At 40.6% G+C, this 20582-nt stretch overlaps 1 protein-coding gene across 5 annotated transcripts in view; it reads right to left on the bottom strand.

The window, feature by feature from the left end:
• Positions 1-20582, bottom strand: part of MTDH (metadherin) — an 80049-nt gene that overhangs the window by 47433 nt on the left and 12034 nt on the right. For all 5 annotated transcript variants that reach the window (NM_001266369.1, XM_015145659.3, XM_015145660.3 and 2 more), the window contains 1 exon segment: positions 15624-15725. In NM_001266369.1, coding sequence (NP_001253298.1) covers positions 15624-15725 — 102 coding nt within the window.

Here is a 20582-nt window from a genome sequence, read left to right as displayed (position 1 = left end):
CTTTATTCTTCTGAATATCATCTAAATCCATTCATTTTCATATTTGGTATTAAATATTGTTATATCTGAAAAAGTAAGAAGATCAAAATGGAAGACACGATTGGCCATGCTTACTGAAATATGACACTAATTTTTCCATCTAATTCTCCAAGTATGCAAAGGTTTTTGTGAAAATTCAGCCAGTAAATTTTAATCTTTAACATCAATACATTGTTTCTACTTGAATCAGAAAGTTCTACATTTTTTGGTACTTTTCTACTTTATTATTATTATTATTATTATTATTATTATTATCATTTGTTCTTGTTATTACCAAGGGTGAGATAATTTTTTTTTTTTTATTTTTAACAAGTGAATTCACTAAAAAGACAAAATTTTACATCTGGTTTATAGTTATCACTTACATAGTTCCATTTAAATTCTCAAAGTAACCCTAGGTAAATGTTATTCTCTCCATTTTGTAGATGAGAAAACAGAGGCACAAGTGATTACTAACCAACCCCCAAATCACATCATTAGTCAAGTGTCAGAACTGGAATTGGATCTCATGTACTCGTGCTCTAGAATCTGGGCTGTTGGCTATTTTTCTGTTAGAAAATTGCTTCCAAGCTGGGCAGATATGAGGATTTTCACATCTAACATACAAATGCTCTTTAATAACAAAATCACGCAATGATGTAAATTTGTCAGCATACACTCTTCACTGCATGAACTTCTTCCAAAAATTGGCTATTTTCTGACATCTTGTTAAGCAAGCTTTCCTTAACCGTGAAGGGGCAGATTCAGTATAAATTCTTTGTAAAAGTATCTGGTAAGCAGACAACCATTTGTCTTTATAGAAAAGATTCAACAGACTTGGAACACTTCATTTTTCATAAAAGAAAAATAGGCCAGTCAAGGTTGCTCATGCCTGTAATCCCAAAATATTGGGAGGCCAAGGTGGGAGGATTGTTTGAGGCCAGGAGTTTGAGACCAGCCTGGGTGACTAAGCAATTCTGTCTCTCCAAAACAAAAAAAAAAAAAGAAAAAAAAAGAAAGAAAGAAAAAGAAAAAAAAAATGGTGTGGGGGAGCTACTCAGGAGGCTAAGGGGAAAGGATCTCTTGAGCTCAGAAGTTCCAGGCTGCAGTGAGACATGACTGCGCCACTGCACTCTAGCCTGGGCAACAGAGTGAAAACCTATGTCAAAGAAAGGAAAGAAAAGAGAAAGAAAGAAAGAGGAAGAAAGGAGAAAAATGTATGACTCATTTTTAAAAGTTGCTCAGCTTTATCAAAGTATTTTGCTAGAATAGAGTCAATGAGGCCGGGCGCGGTGGCTCACGCCTGTAATCCCAGCACTTTGGGAGGCCGAGATGGGCGGATCACGAGGTCAGGAGATCGAGACCATCCTGGCTAACCTGGTGAAACCCCGTCTCTACTAAAAAATACAAAAAAACTAGCCGGGCGAGGTGGCGGGCGCCTGTAGTCCCAGCTACTCCAGAGGCTGAGGCAGGAGAATGGCGTGAACCCGGGAGGCGGAGCTTGCAGTGAGCTGAGATCCGGCCACTGCACTCCAGCCTGGGTGACAGAGCGAGACTCCATCTCAAAAAAAAAAAAAAAAAATAGAGTCAATGAATCCTCTTTGTAAAATCTTTGCATCATTAAAGATGATTATCACCTTCACCCTTACTGTAATTTGAAGGTCCTCCAATTTGCAATCTGGCATTAATCTCTTTTGTCGTCATAGTTTCCGAGAAATAACGTAGTAAATAAATTTCACACATGTTGTTATCTCTTCCTAACTCCCCATTTATTTTTTTGTTTAATTCGAGTCAAAGCCATCCCTCTGTTTAATTCCAGTCAAAGCCATCCCTCCATCAGTGGTTTCTGTTTAGTTTTTCCACAAACATTTAAAAAAGTTAAATAAGTGATTTACTGTTGAGAATATATCTTTGCGGATCTCTCTTCAGTTGCTCACAAAAGTGGTCCTTCATGTGTTTCATTACTGAAATAGAATCTAGCAAGTTCCCCCAAGCTTTAATGTTAGAAACATCTGTACATTATCCCTACCAGGCTGAGTAATTTGCTCTGGTACTAATTTATTTAGTATCATTAGCAACGTTTTTATGTGGCATCAAACAGTATATGCTAAGGAATGAATGCATTTTGGTTGGCTGTAATACTGTTTTTTGCTAATTACCACATCAGAAGGAACAAGTGTTTCCCCATAGTACTTCTTTCTCTATTTAAATAAGAAACCCCCAAGAAATGCATCCAGTCATTTATAATTAAATTCAGTAAAATTTGTCATATAGAAGAATGCATAAACATCTTAAAAAAAACTAGAAATGCCAGTTTTTACATTCTGAATGCTTAGATATCTTGCTAAATTAAAATAGTTTCAGAATATCATTAGCTTAAATTTCAAGGCATGGTATAATTAGGCAAAGTTTTTATTTTAAGTACCGAAAGTAGAAATATACTTTTATTTCAAAACCCCTTCTTGATGATTTCGCTATTTGGACCAACTTATACAACATCCGATGAAATCATCATAACTTAACGGTGATGTGGCTGATAGAGTTCTTACTAGAAATAACAGTGTCCACTTTCTTTTTTTTTTTTTTTGAGACAGGCTTTCGTTGTCGCCCGGGCTGTAGTGCAGCGGTGTGATCAAGGCTCACTGCAGCCTAGACCTCCTGGGCTCAAGTGATCCTCCTACATCAGCTTCCCATGTAGCTGGGACTACAGGCATGTCCCATCACACCTGGCTAATTTTTATATTTTCTTTTCTTTCTTTTTTTTTTTTTTTTGAGACGGAGTCTCACTCTGTCGCCCAGGTTGGAGTGCAATGGCGCAATCTCAGCTCATTGCAACCTCCACCTCACAGGTTCAAGCGATACTCCTGTCTCAGCCTCCTGAGTAGCTGGGACTATAGGCATGTGCCACCAAGCCCAGCTAATTTTTTGTATTTTTTAGTAGAGACAGGATTTCACCATGTTAGCCAGGATGGTCTCGATCTCCTGACCTTGTGATCTGTCCACCTTGGCCTCCCAAAGCGCTGGGATTACAGGTGTGAGTCACTGCACCTGGCCAATTTTTGTATTTTTTGTAGAGACAAGGTTTCACCATGTTGCCCAGGCTGGTCTCAAACTCCTAGGCTCAAGCAATCCACCCGCTTTGGCCTCCCCTAAAGTGCTGGGATGTGAGCCACCACACCCAGCTGAGTATTTCTAATATTAGCCAATACCCAAACAATAAGTGATATCACTTATTAGAGTGGCAAAAAGTACATGCTGACAGTAAGAGTAGATCTATTCAAACGGCTAACTGCCCCCTTAGCAGATTTTGACGGAGAATTGCAAAGTACAAAGAATGGCATAGCATACAATTCATGCCAAAAAGACCAATTTAAGAGTGTAATTTATTATTTGCGCAGTATCAAAACTATCACAAGGCGGATACTGTACAAATTTTAAGTGACACCATCTTTATCACTAAGATACTTTTTGCATGCCAGAGACAAACCATAACGGTAAAAATAAATAAATAAAAAAAAACCACTTTCTGTAGCTAGGTGCAGTGGCTCAAGACAGTAATCCCAGCACTTTGGGAGACAGGTGGGAGGAACACATGCATCCAGGAGTTCAAGAACAGCCTGGGCAACACAGTGAGACCCTGTCTTTACAAAAAATACAAAAATTAACCAGGCATGGTGGTGCATGCCTGTAGTCCCAGCTATTTGGGTGGCTGAGGTGGGAGGATATCTGAGCCCGTAAGACTGAGAATGCTGTAAGCCATGATTGCACCACTGCACTTAGCCTGGGCAACAGAGTGAGACTCTGTCTCTCAAAAAAAAAAAAAAAAGATAACCTGTTTGCAATTGCAATTAGCCATTTATACAAGATATGTAGCCAGGTTCTAAATGTAATTCTGTTTTTTTTGTAGACAGGGTCTGGCTCTGTTACCCAGGCTGGAGTGCAGTGGCATGATCTCAGCTCGTTGCAACCTCCACCTCCTGGGCTTAAGCATCCTCCCACCTCAACCTGCCAAGGAGCTGGGACTATAGGCATATGCTAATACAACAGGCTAATTTTTGTACTTTTTGAAGAGAGAGGGCTTTGCCATGTTGTCCAGGCTGGTTTCGAAATCCTGAGCTCAAGCAATTTGCCCACCTCAGCCTCCCAAGTGCTGGTATTACAGACATGAGCCACCTTTGCCTGGCCCTGAATGTAATTTTTTTTTTTTTTTTTTGAGACAGTGTCTTGCTGTGTCACCCAGGCTGGAGTGTAGTGGCACGATCTAGGCTCACTGCAACCTCCACCTCCTAGGTTCAAGCGATTCTTGTGCCTCAGCCTCCTGAGTACCTGAGACTACAGGTGCACGCCACCACACTCAGCTAATATTTGTATTTTCAGTAGAGACTGGGTTTCGCCATGTTGGTCAGGCTGGTCTCAAACTCCTGACCTCAGGTGATCCACCTGCCTCAGCCTCCCAAAGTGCTGGGATTACAGGCATGAGCCACTGTGCCCAGCCCTGAGTGTAATTCTTATTCAATTTATTAATTCTCTATTCTGGAAGTACTGGTCCCTAAAAATTTGGCGAACTGACATCTTTAATATTTATAGCCCTATAAACATCTAAAGATTTTGGTGGTAACGCCAGAAGTGATAAAGGAACAAAAGCATGAATAAACGGGAATGCTGGCTGGGCACAACAGCTCACACCTGTAATCTCAACAATTTGGGAGGGCTGAGGTGGGTGGATCACTTGAGCCCAGGAGCTCTAGACCAGCCTGGGCAACACGGTGAGACCCCATCTCTACAAAAAATAAAAAATTAGTCGGGCGTGGTGGTGCATGCCTGTAGTCCCAGCTACTTGGGAAGCTGAGGTTGGAGAATCACTTGAGCCCGGGTGGGCAAGGTTGCAGTGAACCTTGGTCATGCCACTGCACTTCAGCCTGGGTGACACAGCAAGACTCTGTCTTTAAAAAAAAAAAAAAAAAAAAAAAAAAAAAGAATGCTGAGTATTTTTTACTGTGATGTTTTGGTCTGCACACTACTGACTGGTGTATAAGGTTTTTAATTAACTCAAGGAAAAAAGTGTTCTATTTTTTGAGATTTTTGTTTTTTCTGCTTCCATTGTGTCAATATTCTTTCATTTTTGTAATTGTAACAATGTTTTTAAAAATGTACTTGATGAAATTAAAATTGCTTTAGAGTCAATTTCATCCACTTTCTGGCCAAATATGGCAAGTTCCTATTTTATACTGCTTCACATTTTGTTATTATTTTTCTCACTTGTCCCAAATATATATACAAATTGGGTATGGTTAAATGGGAAAACATGGATTATCCAAGAAGCATACTAGTTATATTTCGCTATTTTGCCTATACCAGTAGTTCTCCATCTTAATAACCTTGTCACACAGTATCAGGATGAGAGTGTGAAAACTGTCACAAATCTCCTTAAAAGTAGAAAAGTCGGCCGGGCGCGGTGGCTCAAGCCTGTAATCCCAGCACTTTGGGAGGCTGAGACGGGCGGATCACAAGGTCAGGAGATCGAGACCAGCCTGGCTAAATATGGTGAAACCCCGTCTCTACTAAAAAATACAAAAAACTAGCCGGGTGAGGTGGCGGGCGCCTGTAGTCCCAGCTACTCGGGAGGCTGAGGCAGGAGAATGGCATAGACCCGGGAGGCGGAGCTTGCAGTGAGCTGAGATGCGGCCACTGCACTCCAGCCTGGGCGACACAGCGAGACTCCGTCTCAAAAAAAAAAAAAAAAAAAAGTAGAAAAGTCTGTAATTGATTCCCCTCTTTTGGTGGGGTTTAACTTAAAGGAGATTCAAGGTTATTCCACTTGGTACTACTGCTATTTTCCTAAATGGAAGTAGTAGGAGAACTGCAGGTGCAGGGAAGTGCCCACAACTTGCACTTTATCTCTATCTCCTTACCCTGTTTGTTTGTTTTTTTCCTCATTTTTGTTCTTTTCAGAGACAGGGTCTCTGTTTTTCAGGCTGGAGTGCAGTGACTTGATTACAGCTTGCTACAGTCCCAAACTCTGGGGCTCAAGTGATCCTCCCACCTCAGCCTCCTGGGGTAGCTAGGACTACAGGGGCATGCCACCATGCCTCGCTAATTAAAAATTTTTTTTAATTAACTGATTTTTGAGATAGGGTTTCACTCTGTCGACCAGGCTGGAGTGCCATGGTGTGATCTTGGTTCACTGCAACCTCCATCTCTTCGGCTCAAGCAATGCTCCCACCTCAGCCTCCCAAGTAGCTGGGAATACAGGTATGCACCACCATGCCTGGCTAATTTTTACATTTTTTTGTAGATCTGGGGTTTTGCCATGTTGCCCAAGCTGGTCTTGAACTCCTGAGTTCAAGCTACCTGCCTGCCATGGCCTTCCAGGGTGCTGGCATTACAGGTGTGAGCCACTGCACCTGGCCAATTTCTCCCCCCACCCTGAGACAGAGTTTTGCTCTTGTTGCCCAGGCTGGAGTGCAATGGCGCGATCTCAGCTCACTGCAACCTCCGCCTCCTGGGTTGAAATGATTCCCCTGCCTCAGCCTCCCAAGTAGCTGGGATTACAGGTGCCAGTCACCACGCCCCACTAATTTTCTATATTTTTAGTAGAGACGGAGTTTCAGCATGTTGGCCAGGCTGGTCTCGAACTCCTGACGTCAGGTGATCCACCCACCTTGGCCTCGTAAAGTGCTGGGATTACAGGTGTGAACCAACGTGCCCGGCCTAAATTTAAAAAAAATTTTGTTCAGGTGGGGTCTCACTATGTTGCCCAGGCTCTGTCTTGAACTCCTGGCCTCAAGAGATCCTCCCTCCTTGGCCTCCTGAAGTGCTGGGATTATAGATGTGAGCCACCATGCCTGACCTAATTGTTTTCTTTCATAGCACTTATTACCAGATAGTAGAGAATATGCTTATATTTTTAGTTGTTTTCCCGACTAAGTTTCACGATAGTGGCTCTTGTTTTATCAACTGTTGTATTTCTAACGCCTATAGTAGTACCTTGCACATAGAAGATATTCAGTTAATTTGTGAGTAACCAATGAAAGAGCCTAAAATTAGACTGAATTACATATAGCCCTGTCTACCTAACTCTTACTCGGTTCCTCCACTCAATTAAAACCTCTGAGCTATTATCTTTGTATACATGATCCACCATCCAAGTCATTAAATTATTTAAATATGTCTGGTGTGGGCTCATAAGACATGGTACACGGCACAAGCAGCATGGCTAAACTCACAATCTTAAGACATTTACAAGAAACCTCTCTTAAGAACTCCTTTTATCTAGCTTTGAACTTTTCCCCAGATACAGTTCTTACATTCCCGACAAACAAATTAATTCCAGTATGAGGATCCCACTCTCGCCTCAATCTAAGCATGTTTAAAACCAAATTTGCCATTTCACTGTTTTTCAATCCTCTCTTGCCACTTCCTGTGTGAGGTAAAGCCATGGTATAGTGGGAAAATGACTGACTGGGGCAGAAATCCTGGTTCTGGTCTCTGTTCTGCTATTTGTAGTTTAGACATAAAAGTCTAGAGGGATAAATATGGTTTTCCTGGTATGGTATTCTCTTTTACAGAAAAACAGTTTTGTTTACCTTAAAGGGAACCTTGAAAACTAATTCCTTGGGTGGGAACCCAAGAAATGATGAAGCTATAAATTCTGTGGCACAAGAGAACCCAAAAGGTTAATAGTCCAAGGCTCAGAGAACATATCAAAGCACTCATATAAAACATTTAAAGACTCCAAAGGACTACAATGGGAGTTTAATAGGTTCAGGAAGGGGGAAAAAAAGAGCCAGACAGTAAATATTTTAGGCTTTGCAGATCATAAGGCCGCTCTGTTGAAATTATCCAACTCCACTGCTATAGTAAAAAACTGCTAATGATAAATAAGTAAGTGTGGCTGTGTTCCCATAAAACTTTATTTACAAAAACAGGCAGAGCACTAGATTTGGCCATGGTTTGCCAACCTATGGTTTTAAACTATAGTTTCTAAGATGCATTATGGAAGGAAAATACACATGTATATAAACTCTCTGGGCATGCAGATAATTCTGTTTTGCTAAGAGCTGTTCTAGCCTATACTTGTTTAAACGCATGTTGCCTCAAAATTATTTTGTATTTTACTTTCTAGACACTGATCTCTCCCAGAGCAATTCTTAAACCTCTGGGTCACATGATACTCTTTTAGATTCTTAAAATGTATTAAGGATGTCAAAGAGCCATTATTATTATTATCATTATTTGAGATGGGGTCTTGCTCTACCACCCAGGCTGGAGGGCAGCGGCATGATCTTGGCTCACTGCAACCTCTGCCTCCTGGGTTCAAGTGATTCTCGTGCCTCAGCCGCCCAAGTAGTTGGGACTACAGGCACGTACCACCAGGCCCAGCTAGTTTTTGTATTTTTAGTAGAGACGGGGTTTCTCCATGTTGGCCAGGCTAGTCTTGAATTCCCACCTTCGCCTCCTAAAGTGCTGGGATTACAGGTCTGAGCCACTGTGCCTGGCCAAGAGCCTTTGTTTACGTGGGTTATATTTATCACACAAATTTAATAAATTGTTTAGATATATTAATTTATAACAAAATAATCATAAATTATACGTTATGTAATGATACCTATATCTTTTTCAAAACAAAACATTTCTGCGAGAAGAGTGGCAGATTTTATATTTTGCAAATATCTTTAATGTCTACCTTAAGACAGCTGGATTCACATATCTGTGTTTGTATTCAATTTACTGTGACACATTATTTTGACTGAGGCACAATATGGTTTGGATCTGTGTCCCCACCCAAATCTCATATTGAAATGTTATCCCCCACTGGGCGCTATGGCTCACGCCTGTAATCCCAACACTTTGGGAGGCCGAGACACGAGGATCACCTGAAGTCAGGAGCTCAAGACCAGCCTGGCCAACATGGTGAAACCCTGTCTCTACTAGAAATATAAAAAAATTAGCCAGGCGTGGTGGTGGGCACCTGTAATCCCAGCTACTCGGGAGGCTGAGGCAGGAGAATCGCTTGAACCCAGGCGGTGGAGGTTGCAGTGAGCTGAGATTGCACCACTGCACTCCAGCCTGGGCAACAGAGAGAGCTCATGCTTTGCCTTCTACCATGGGTTGCTCCTAGAGGCCTCCTGAGAAGCAGATGCTGCTATGCTTCCTGTATAGCCTGTGGTACCGTGAGACAATTGAACCCTCTTTTCTTTATAAATTATCCAGTTTCAGGCATTTATTTTTATTTTATTTTATTTTTTTTTGAGACAGAGTCTCACTCTGTCACTATGTTGCCCAGGCTGCTCTTGAACTCCCGAGCTCAAAGCAATCCACCTGCCTTGGCCTCCCAGAGTGCTGGATCACAGGCATATCATTGTATTCTTTACTGCCATCTACTCAACAGTTTAAAAAAAAAAAATGCTAGTTGCACTTGCGTGTCCTTAATGAAGCAGCAAAAATTATTATTAACTTCATTAAATCTCAATTCTTAAACACAGGCTTTTTAATTATTCTGTGTGATGAAATGGAATATATGCATAAAGTATGCTGCAAAATGAAGATTGATGATTGTCTTGAGGAAAAACACTTATGCAATGGCTTGTGTGCCAAATTAGCCACTTACTCATATTATTCCTTTTTGGCTTGAAAGAATGACTGATAGACAAGCCGTGATTATTCAGACTTGTGTATTTGCAGACATTTTCTCAAAAATGAACAAGGCTATCTTGTCACTTAAAGGAAGCGGACAGTACTCGTTGCAAATGATAACATGACTTTGTTGGCAAGTGAAAATTAGAAATCTGAAAAATTTGCTGGTGCAGTAGCTCACACCTGTAATTCCATCACTTTGGGAGGCCAAGGCAAAAGGATTGCTTGAGCCCATAAGTTCAAGACCAGCCTGGGCAACATAGCGAGATCCTGTCTCTATATTAAAGAAAAAAAAAAATGAAATTTGGAAAATTTGTGTCTGCTACCATGAGCTTGACAACCTACCGGTACGTAAGGAATTTCTGGTGACGTTAGTTGGTATATTAACAAATGTAATTTTAAAAAATATATGTTGTTTAATGGAATGTTTTAACATTTTGGAAGATCTACGGCCAGGCGTGGTGGCTCATGCCTGTAATCCTAGCACTTTGGGAGGCTGAGGCAGGCAGACCATTTGAGGTCAGGAGTTCGAGACCAGCCTGGCCAACATGGTGAAATCCCATCTCTACTAAAAATACAAAAATTAGGTGGGCGTGATGGTGGGCACCTGTAATCCCAGCTACTCGGGAGGCTGAGTCAGGAGAATTGCTTGAACCTGGGAGGCATGCTGTCTCTACAAAAAATTAGCTGGGCACATGGTAGTGTGCATCTGCAGTCCCAGCTACTTGGGAAGATGAGACAGAAGGATTGCTTAAGCCTGGGAGGTTGAGGCTGCAGTGAGCATGACTGTGCCACTGCACTCCAGGCTGGGTAACAGAGTGAGAGTCTCTTCAAACAAAACAAAATGGCAGGGCGTGGTGGCTCACACCTATAATCCCAGCACTTTGGGAGGCAGAGGCAGATGGATCACCTGAGGTCAGGGGTTCAAGACCAATATGGTGAAACCCCGTCTCTACTAAAAATACAAGAATTAGCCGGGGGTAGTGGCGGGCACCTGTAATTCCAGCTACTCAGGAAACTGTGGCAGGAGAATTGCTTGAACCTGGGAGGCGGAGGCTGCAGTGAGTGAGATCGTGCCACTGCACTCCAATCTGGGCGACAGAGTGCTGTCTCAAAAACAAACCAAAACAAGAATACAATAAGTGGAAGTTTGGTGCCACTGTCTTGGTTCATGATAAGGAGCCAGCAGTTTTACCCATTATTGCTTTTGTACCATCAGTGCAAGCATCAACATAGTTAAAAAGGCAAATAATGTCTTAATTATTATGAAAATAGTTTTGCCCCTAGGGCCCCTTTCTAGGGGTTCATTGACCATGCTTCAAAAATTGCTGCCTTAGAGAAATTGAAGGAGTATTACTTATCAGCTATGTGATCCTGGACAATTCACAAAACTCTTTATTGAGCTACGTAAAAGAAATGATAATGTCCTCAGAGTTGTTCATCAGGATTAAGAGATGTGAAAATGTTTTGTACAAATATTTTGTATATTGTGTAGCATCATAAAAATGTAAGACCTTATTAATACTTGTAACAAATGATATCAGGGTTCAGTGGATATCACTGACTTCATCCTAACAATTTGGTGGTGACGAAAGTTCACACATTTTGTTTCCGTTGTTTCTCTCACTAGCAATCTTTACATTTCTACATTAAGACTTTTTTACAATCAGAGACGCAAAACTGATTCATTAATCATCAATGTTGCTGCCAGTTGAATATTTCTAAGTTTTTATCATATGCCTACCCTATCTTGACCAGTCAAACTTGACTAAGGCTTCCCCTTATGTCTGAATATGTCCATTTGTTTAATCTAAATAATGTCAGGTTGTGTTCATTTGTTTCTCTTCCCTTCTAAAACTTGTCTCCCCATGCCTACTTACTGAAATATCATTCCTATACTTACAGAGATTAATTAAGTCAATCTTCTCTGGCTACCCAAGTAGGATAACCTTTCTCCCCTGAACACGCAGCACTTAATGCCTTGTATTACTAGATATCTTCTCTTTGCTTGCCTTTCCTTAACTAGACTGTAATCTGAGGGTAAGTACATCTTACATTTTTATTACCTTTAGCATCTATTAGCACAATGCATTCAGTCTGGCTAATGGTCCTACGTGTACTCTACTAGAGACTAGTTCTAATGAAACACTGACCTTCAAACCCAAATAAAGACCTAGAAAACTATGGCAGTTTAACCTGCTTTACAGACCTAAGATCTTGTCATATACAGTTTCTAGGCAAGCTTTTATCTACAAGGCTTACTCAAGTGATACGGCAAGGTAATCAATATCACAGCTTAAGAGTACAACTACTCTACAGACAAAAATTGTACTTCTCAAAGTGCCCAAGATATGGCTCAGAGAGCAAAAACAAAAATATGATAATATATATTAAGGTGTATAAGATCTAAGATGTATTTCTTTGTAAGGAAAGGTAGGCCGGGTGCAATGGCTCATGCCTGTAATCCTAGCACTTTGGGAGGCCGAGGTGGGCGGATCACCTGAGGTCAGGAGTTTGTGACCAGCCTGGTCAACGTGGTGAAACCCCGTGTCTACTAAAAATACAAAAAATAGCTGGGCGTGGTGGTGCGTGCCTGTAATCCCAGCTGCTCAGGAGGCTGAGGCAGGAGAATTGCTTGAGCTGGGAGGCAGAGGTTGCAGTGAGCTGAGATTGTGCCACTGCACTCCAGCCTGGGCAACAAGAATGACAGAACAAAGAAAGGAAAGAAAAAAAAGAAAGAAAGGAAAGGAAGAAAGGCAGGAAAAGAAAGGAAAGGAAAGGAAAGGAAAGGAAAGGAAAGGAAAGGAAGAAAGAAAATAAGTCTAAAAAACACCACCTATTTAAAACACAAAGTGCAATACACACATAGGGCAATACCATAAAAAATCAACTGAGTTACCTAGACCTAACCAAGTTAAAAAGCACAAATTCGAAATGCAAAACTGGATGGCAAAAACAGAACACCAGCCATGAGCTGTAGCATTTATTATTATTTGAAAAGTTAAATAGCATAGGCAAGAAACCAAAGGTAGAAACTTTGTACTGAAAAAGCAACAGCAACTGAAAGGTGGCACTGCTAAATGACAAAAAGAACTTTTTGGAATCAGAATAAGCTGGGTTCAGATCCTCGTCCAGAAATTGCATCCATTTTTTTTTTTTTTTTTTTTTTGAGACGGAATCTTACTCTCTCGCCCAGGCTGGAGTGCAATGGCATGATCTCAGCTCCCTACAACCTCCACCTCCTGTGTTCAAGTGATTCTTCTGCCTCAGCCCCCTGAGTAGTTGGGACTAGAGGCACATGCCACCATGCCTGGCTAATTTTTGTATTTTCAGCAGAGACAGGGCTTCACCATGTTGACCAGGCTGGTCTCAAACTCCTGACCTCAGGTGATCTGCCCGACTCAGCCTCCCAAAATGCTGGGATTACAGGCTTGAGCCATTGTGCCCGGCCAACTGTATCAAATTAATTAAATCACAAAATTTCTCTAGGCACTTGAGCCCTTATCTGTAAAATGGGGCTATAACTATCTGCCTGGCAGAGTTTCTGAGAGCATTAGAAATAATATAAGGCAGTAAAAAGTAAAGACTTTGAAGTCAGATAGATCTGGGTTAGAACTGACTATACTTTCAATAGCTCAGATAACATAAGCCTCAGGTTTCTCATTTGTAAGATGGATATAGTACCATCACCTCAGAGCCCTTGTGAAAATAAGGAAATATCTATAGATTATTTTTTAACAACTATAAAGTCTTAAAAGTATATCTAGTAAGTACTCAAAAAGCTGTCCCTACTAGATATGTAAATATATTTATACATACAAACATACCTCACCTTGCATGGTGCCTGCCAGATTATACTTAAGTAAGTAAATGTCAACTATTATAATTATTTCCCACCACAAGACATTTCAAAGTAATGATTATAAACTTTAAGCTGTGATTTTATACCCTGTCACATTCAATTTATATAAATTAATCACTAAGAAGTTAATGGTAGTTTCTTAATTATTGCAACTACAAAATTTTCAGGGTAATTCAGGGAGTAGAAGCAGGAGTAAGTATACATTATTCACTAATAGAGAGAAAGCCCAGAAAAAAGAAAACACTAGGTCAGAGATGTGTAAATCTATATTGGGCATATCAGCTAGTCACTCTATAAACTCACACTCCTTACGTTACATGCTTACTTGTTAACACAAGTCATTACTTTTCTGCCAAACACAAAGTCAGACATAAATTTAATTATTTCCCAAAACTATCCTTCATTTTAAGCCATTCTGCCGGCAGTTGTCTTGGTGGCTAAACCACTTCTTCAAAGACATTTTGAAATCGGAAGCATTAAGAAACTGTAGCAACCATGTCTTTCTTTTTCTTTTTTTTTTGGGGACAGAGTCTCGCTCTGTCGCCCTGGCTGGTGTGCAGTGGCACAATCCCTGCTCATTGCAAGCTCCATCTCTCGGATTCAAGCCATTCCCCTACCTCAGCATCCCGAGTAGCTGGGATTACAGGCATGTGCCACCACACCCAGCTAATTTTTGTTGTTTTTGCAGAGACGGGGTTTCATCATGTTGGCTAGGCTGGTCTCAAACTCCGGACCTCAGGTGATCCGCCCACCTCGGGCTCCCAAAGTGCTGGGATTACAGGCGTGAGCCACTGCACCCAGCCGGTAGTAACCATTTCATACCACTATTCCAAGAAGCTACAGTTGCTGCACTGTGGTTCCTAGAAACCGCTTACCTATTGGTGACTGTCTCATTTTTTTTTTTTTTTTCCTGAAAAGGAGCTATGCATAGACAGGATTTTTTTAAAAAGGAGGGAGGGGCGCTGGATGTGGTGCCTCATGCCTGTAATCCCAGCATTTTGGGAGGCCGAGGCAGAAGGATCACTTGAGCTTAGCAGTTCAAGACTATGTTGTGTGGGCAACACAGTGAGACCCCTGTCTCTACATTTAAAAAAAAAAAAAAAAGGAAAGGGAGGGTAATTCAATGTACAAAAGGGAACTGAATGAAAAGTCTTTTTCTCACAGTAGAAGGAACTACTGTTAAGAACTTCTTATTCATTTTGCCTACTTCCAAGCTAGATTAAGTAAAAATGAGTCAGTTCTGACACCAAGCAACTGGAAAATTAATAAAATCCCAGGAATGTACCATTTACGTGGTATGATAGATTGCCTTACTTGGAAAATTTCACATCCAAATGAAATCTATAGCTATATCTTTTTTCTTTTTGAGACAGGGTCTCGGGTGCCCAGGCTGGAGTGGATTAGCACAATCTTGGCTCTCTGAAACTGATCCTCCCACCTCAGCCTGCTGAGTAGCTAGGACTACAGGTATGTACCACCATGCCTGGCTAATTTTCATATTTTCTGTAATGACAAAGTTTCGCCATGTTGCCCAGGCTGGTCTCAAACTCACGGGCTCAAGCAATCTACCCGCTTCGGCCTACCAAAGTGCTAGGATTACAAGCATGAGATATAGCACCAGGCCCACATTTTCTTTTGTTAAATGAAGTTAATCTATGTCTAGTAAGCAATTATGTTTCCAACACAACAGAAATCTATTTCAACACTAAACACCACTGAACAATTGTGCTAAGGTTTTCATGCTAGATGTGCCCTATTAACAAAGGTAACACAATTCCACAGTTCTGTTTTTGAATAAAGGATACATATGTTATGTATCTGGAAACTTACACAAGATGTTCAAGTTGTGAATGAATTGTTTTTGACATAATGAATATTTAGTATTGCCACAGCAATGTTTAAAATATTTGGTGATACAACTTTCCTTTAAAAAAACAAAAACAACTCAGTTAAACTTTTACCACCCATCCACTATGGTTAATTCAGCTTTTCAGAGTTTTCTTTAAATGAGGGGTATACATACAATCTTATGAAACAGAAAAGCATCATCCTTTTATGTCATTCTATTAAGAGCCTTGCATATAATTTCATATGCTCCCAAACTTACCTTTTCATTTTTCTTGTCAATCTCTGGTGGCTGCTTTGCTGTTACACTTTGAGGTGTTCGAACAGCTTCACCCTCAGCCAATTCAACAGTCCGCCCATTTGGCTGCACAGGCAACAAAAAGTATCATATTATCCAACTGCTTAGCAGATCGATGCAAAGATTTATATGCAGGAAACCATATATACTACAATCAAATCCTACCTCTGTACCTAAATTTAAAAAGTTTTTGTACACCAATGTTATCTAAGAGTTGGTAGATTATTGTCCCTAATGTTTTCACATATATATATGTAACATTCGTAAGCAAAATTCTGTACCACAAATTTTCTTATCTCACCAAGGTATCAGTCCCTGTAACAAAAATAATGGAATGGAGACAGTTAAAAGGAGAATGAAACTGTTTGCAATTTGACCACCAATTAACTGTGTAATCTCGGAATATTTCACTCGTCTCTGAGGCTTATAAAGTGACAGGTATGATCTACTCGAAAGTCAGCAAACTTGTTCTGTAAACAGCCAAATAGAAAATATTTTATTTACAAACATAATCAGGCTGTATGGCAAAATAAAGTTCAGAAAAAAAAATATTTTACTGATTGTCATCAACAGTCCTCAGCAAAAACAAAACAAAATAGCAACTATTTTAGGTTTTAAGGGCCATATGCCTTTGTTCTTTATTTTTATTTTTTTGGCCCATATGTCTTTGTTGCAACTACATAATTCCTCCATTGTAGCATAAAAGCAGCCATAGATGATACATAAACAAATGAATGTTAGGCAATCTCTAACGGAACCTCTAATTCAGTAATTTCATGGCTCTACTGTTCTGGGAGTAAGAAGCTTTCCAACCCATTACCACAGCCTAAAAAAGGATACAGAAGCTTTCCTAACATTCCTAAAATAAAATGACAGATAGCACTTAGAGATGCTCATGAGTAGACTCAAGTCTGTGATTTCCAAATCTGGCTTTTAACCAGAATCATTCTTTTTTTACTTTTTTTTTTGAGACGGAGTTTCGCTCTTGTTGCCCAGGCTGGAGTGCAAAGGTGCAATCTCGGCTCACTGCAACCTCTGCCTCCCAGGTTCAAGCGATTCTCCTACCTCAGCCTCCCAAGTAGCTGGGATTACAGGCGCAAGCCACCACGTCCGGCTAATTTTTGTATTTTTAGTAGAGACGGGGTTTCACCATGTTGGTCAGGCTGGTCGTTCTTGAACTCCTGACCTCAGGTGATCCACCCGCCTCAGCCTCTCAGAGTGATGGGATTACAGGCGTGAGCCACCGTGCCCAGCCTCTTTTTTTACTTTTTAAATAATAATTTCTGAGCCCCATCACCAGACTGAGAAGTTGGGAGAATGGGGCCGAGGTATCTGTACTCTAACTGTCTTTCTGGATCCTACATTTTTTCACTTGTGCAGGCCCCTCAAATTCAACACGTAAGTCAGTCAATATACTTGTTTCAATGGCTTTATTTTCAGTTTTTGCAGAACACACTTTTACCAGCTACCTACTCATTACGGCAGAGCTATACTCAAGAAAACAATACAAAGTGTTCAAAATTTCTATAATATGACTTAACATGCAATTGTTAACAATGATCAGGGCTACAAAGTTGGAAAAGGAGACCATTCATATTCTCAAATCCAATTTGTAGGCTTTACAAAGATCTGTGGCAGAAAATCAAAACAAAAGCTGTCTTTTAGCTGGTTAAATTCCTAATTAACCCAAATTTAATCTGCTGGGTCTGAATCAACTTGTTAAAGTCAGACAGTTAATGCTAAAACCAGGTTTTCTCACCCTTGATTTGGCTTGCTTTCTTCTATGCTGTCTTGCCACTTCTAATGTTGCCTCTTCTAATCTCTCTTCTGTGTATTTATGTATATGTGCGCAAAGGTAAGAAACCTCAGAATGAAATGCGGACTTAGGGCCGTATCTACATTAGGAATACAAAACTTCGTTTAATTTTACTTTCTAATATCATCATCTTATTCTTATACGCTACTTTTAGTTCACACTATCTTCTCTGGCCAAACTTGCCTTTTCTGACTTTCCTGTGGCCACACTTTTCCATGTAAGACTTATACCAACTGAACAATCTTGCAGCTTCAATTCCCTAGTCTCCCATCTCTTCAACTGGCAACTCACAAAACTTACATCGGCTAAACTTCATTTAACTAATCCCTTCAGGAAACTCTCCATCATAATCACTTATATACTGCCATATACCACCTCCATTTCACTCATTTAAATGACACTGAGTCATTGGGATTTATTTACTAAATACTAGGAAGATAAGAAATTATGCGGTCAAAAACTGTCTTAAAAACTCACCAACAAGTTCAATGCCATTTATTTGAGACCAATTGCAAACGATATTGATGTAGCCTCCCAAATGAAATATGAAACATTCTTTTCTTTCAAACAACACAAAGTCTGAAAGTGACCAACTGCATTCCCATAGATTCAGGAACACTCAGTTCCCATTTCCATAGGCTCTGAAATGATCAGCAAGCCAAAGGTGCTCACACATTCCTATCTGTGCCAATTTTAGTTCCTTCTTTGCAACATCAACCTACATAATAGCTCTAACTGCAGCTGTTCTCTCTGACCTGTGTAGATCTCCCAATTTTCTACTAAACTCTTAGAATTTATATAGCTTTCATCATTACTGGGATTCCAGAAGTCATCAGCAACTTCTCACACATGCCTGATGCCATGAAACAATAAGCCTCCTATCCCAAAAGTAAAGTCAATGTAATTCTTGGGTTGCTGGAAAAAAGAATACACTAAGGTGGTTCTCCTTCATACAGCAGAGCCAGTGTGTCCTTTTATTTTGCCAACAGCTGGTTGAGAAGGCCTTGCCCTGGAAAATCACTAATCATATTTAAATTAGCAAATCCCTAAATGGGAGCATATTATATACCTCTACTTACATGAATAGTAACTAATTACAAACCAAAACTTCAAATCCAATGTTTCTACCCTTGTGATTGTCAATATGGGTTTTATATAAAAGTACTGTTGGTCAGGTGCAGTGGCTCATGGCTGTAATTCTCGCACTTCTGGAGGCCAAGGCAAGAGGATTAGCAAGAGCTCAGAAGTTCGAGACCAGCCTGGGTAACACAGAGACTCTTTCTCTACAAAAAATAATTGAAAAAATTAGCCAGGTGTGGTGGCATGCCCCCGTAGTCCCAGCTACTCGGGGGACTGAGATAGGAGGATCACTTCAGCCTGGCAGGTCAAGGCTGCAGTGAGCTGTGACTGAACCATGGCACTCTAGCCTGGGCAACAAAGTGAGACCCTGTCTCAACAAAAGAAAAAAAATAAAAAACAACAAAAAAAAAGTAGTTTTCTCTGATCATGGAACTTTTATATGGTGGCTTTCTACAGATTAGCAATTACATGAGCCTCTCATTGTACCCCAGTTTAAAGTTCTCTCAAGAACTTTAAGGTCTTCCCCACCAGAGCCAATCAAAGTTAATTTCATATATAGCTTACAATCTATGTCTTAAATTAGACTAAAGATGTCTTTCAAACTTGTTGAAAATCAACCAGTAACAGAAAAATGATAGAATCATTTTTTTAGATGGATAAACTCCTTGTAGACATCACCATGTTTATCTTATTGTTATAATTTTCTTTGACCCCCCCACACCTGGATCTTTTTTCAAAACGCATGCATGAAAGAACAGTTTCATACATGAAAGAGCCAGTATGTGCTGGCAGGGGTGGTAGTAAATCGGAATGAGGCTATCTATATATAACAGGAAAATGGAATGGAAGAGGGGGCCACATAGCAGAAGAGAAGGAACTTATTTCATGATTCTTGATTTCAAGGATATAAAATTGTTCATGCTAGTTAATCTTCAATTTATTAATTTTATACAATTCCATAATTTTTTTTTTTTTTTGAGACACAGTCTTGCTCTGTCGCCCAGGCTGGAGTGTAGTGGCATGACCTTGGCTCACTGCAGCCTCTACCTCCCGGGTTCAAGTGATTCCCATGTCTCAGCATTAGGCACATGCCATCATGCTTGGCTAATTTTTGTATTTCTGGTAGAGAGCAGATTCCGCCATGCTGCCCAGGCTGGTCTAGAACTCCTGGCCTCAAGTGACCCGCCTGTCCCAGCCTCCCAAAGTGCTGGGATTACAGGTGTGAGGCACCGCACCTGGCCTCAATTCCTGGTACTCAAGTACCAGGCATTAGGCTAAGGACTGTAGGAACAAGGACATATGAAAAGAGTTTCTGCCTCAAGGAGTTTTAAAGTTCTGAATAAGAAGTATGCTTAACAGGCCGGGTGCGGTGGCTCACGCCTGTAATCCCAGCACTTTGGGAGGCCAAGGCGGGCGGATCACGAGGTCAAGAGATTGAGACCACCCTGGCCAACATGGTGAAACCCCGTCTCTACTAAAAAGACAAAAATTAGCTGGGCGTGGTGGCACGCGCCTGTAGTCCCAGACTCAGAAGGCTGAGGCAGGAGAATCACTTGAACCTGGGACGCTGAGGTTGCAGTGAGCCGAGATCGTGCCACTACACTCCAGCCTGGCGACAGAACGAGTCTCTGTCTCAAAAAAAAAAAAAAAAAAAAAGTATGCTTAATAACAGATTTCATTTCAGCACTCTTCACTTGTTAAAACTGATTCCAACTTGCAAAAGAACCTGTATCTGAGGTAAGCATATATAAGGTACATTGACTGCTAAAATGAAATCACATAGAACCCTTAGTTATGTAAACTATATTTCTAGCCACAACATGTAAAGATCATTATTCAAATGACCTAGACACTTCTTAGGTTTAGAAACTAGAAGGGCAGTCTACCAACTTCCTCCAAAAAATGGAATATGAGAAGACCATGGGCTTTGGAGTCTGACAAACCTGGGATTAAGGCTTCCATATTTAATTACTGTGATTTTACGCATTTTCCTTCACTTAACCCTTGATTTCATCATTTGTAAATAT

This window comes from Macaca mulatta, chromosome 8 (assembly GCF_049350105.2).
Source record: "Macaca mulatta isolate MMU2019108-1 chromosome 8, T2T-MMU8v2.0, whole genome shotgun sequence".
In the NCBI taxonomy this organism is placed as follows: domain Eukaryota; kingdom Metazoa; phylum Chordata; class Mammalia; order Primates; family Cercopithecidae; genus Macaca; species Macaca mulatta.
This window is presented reverse-complemented; position numbering and strand designations above follow the sequence as displayed.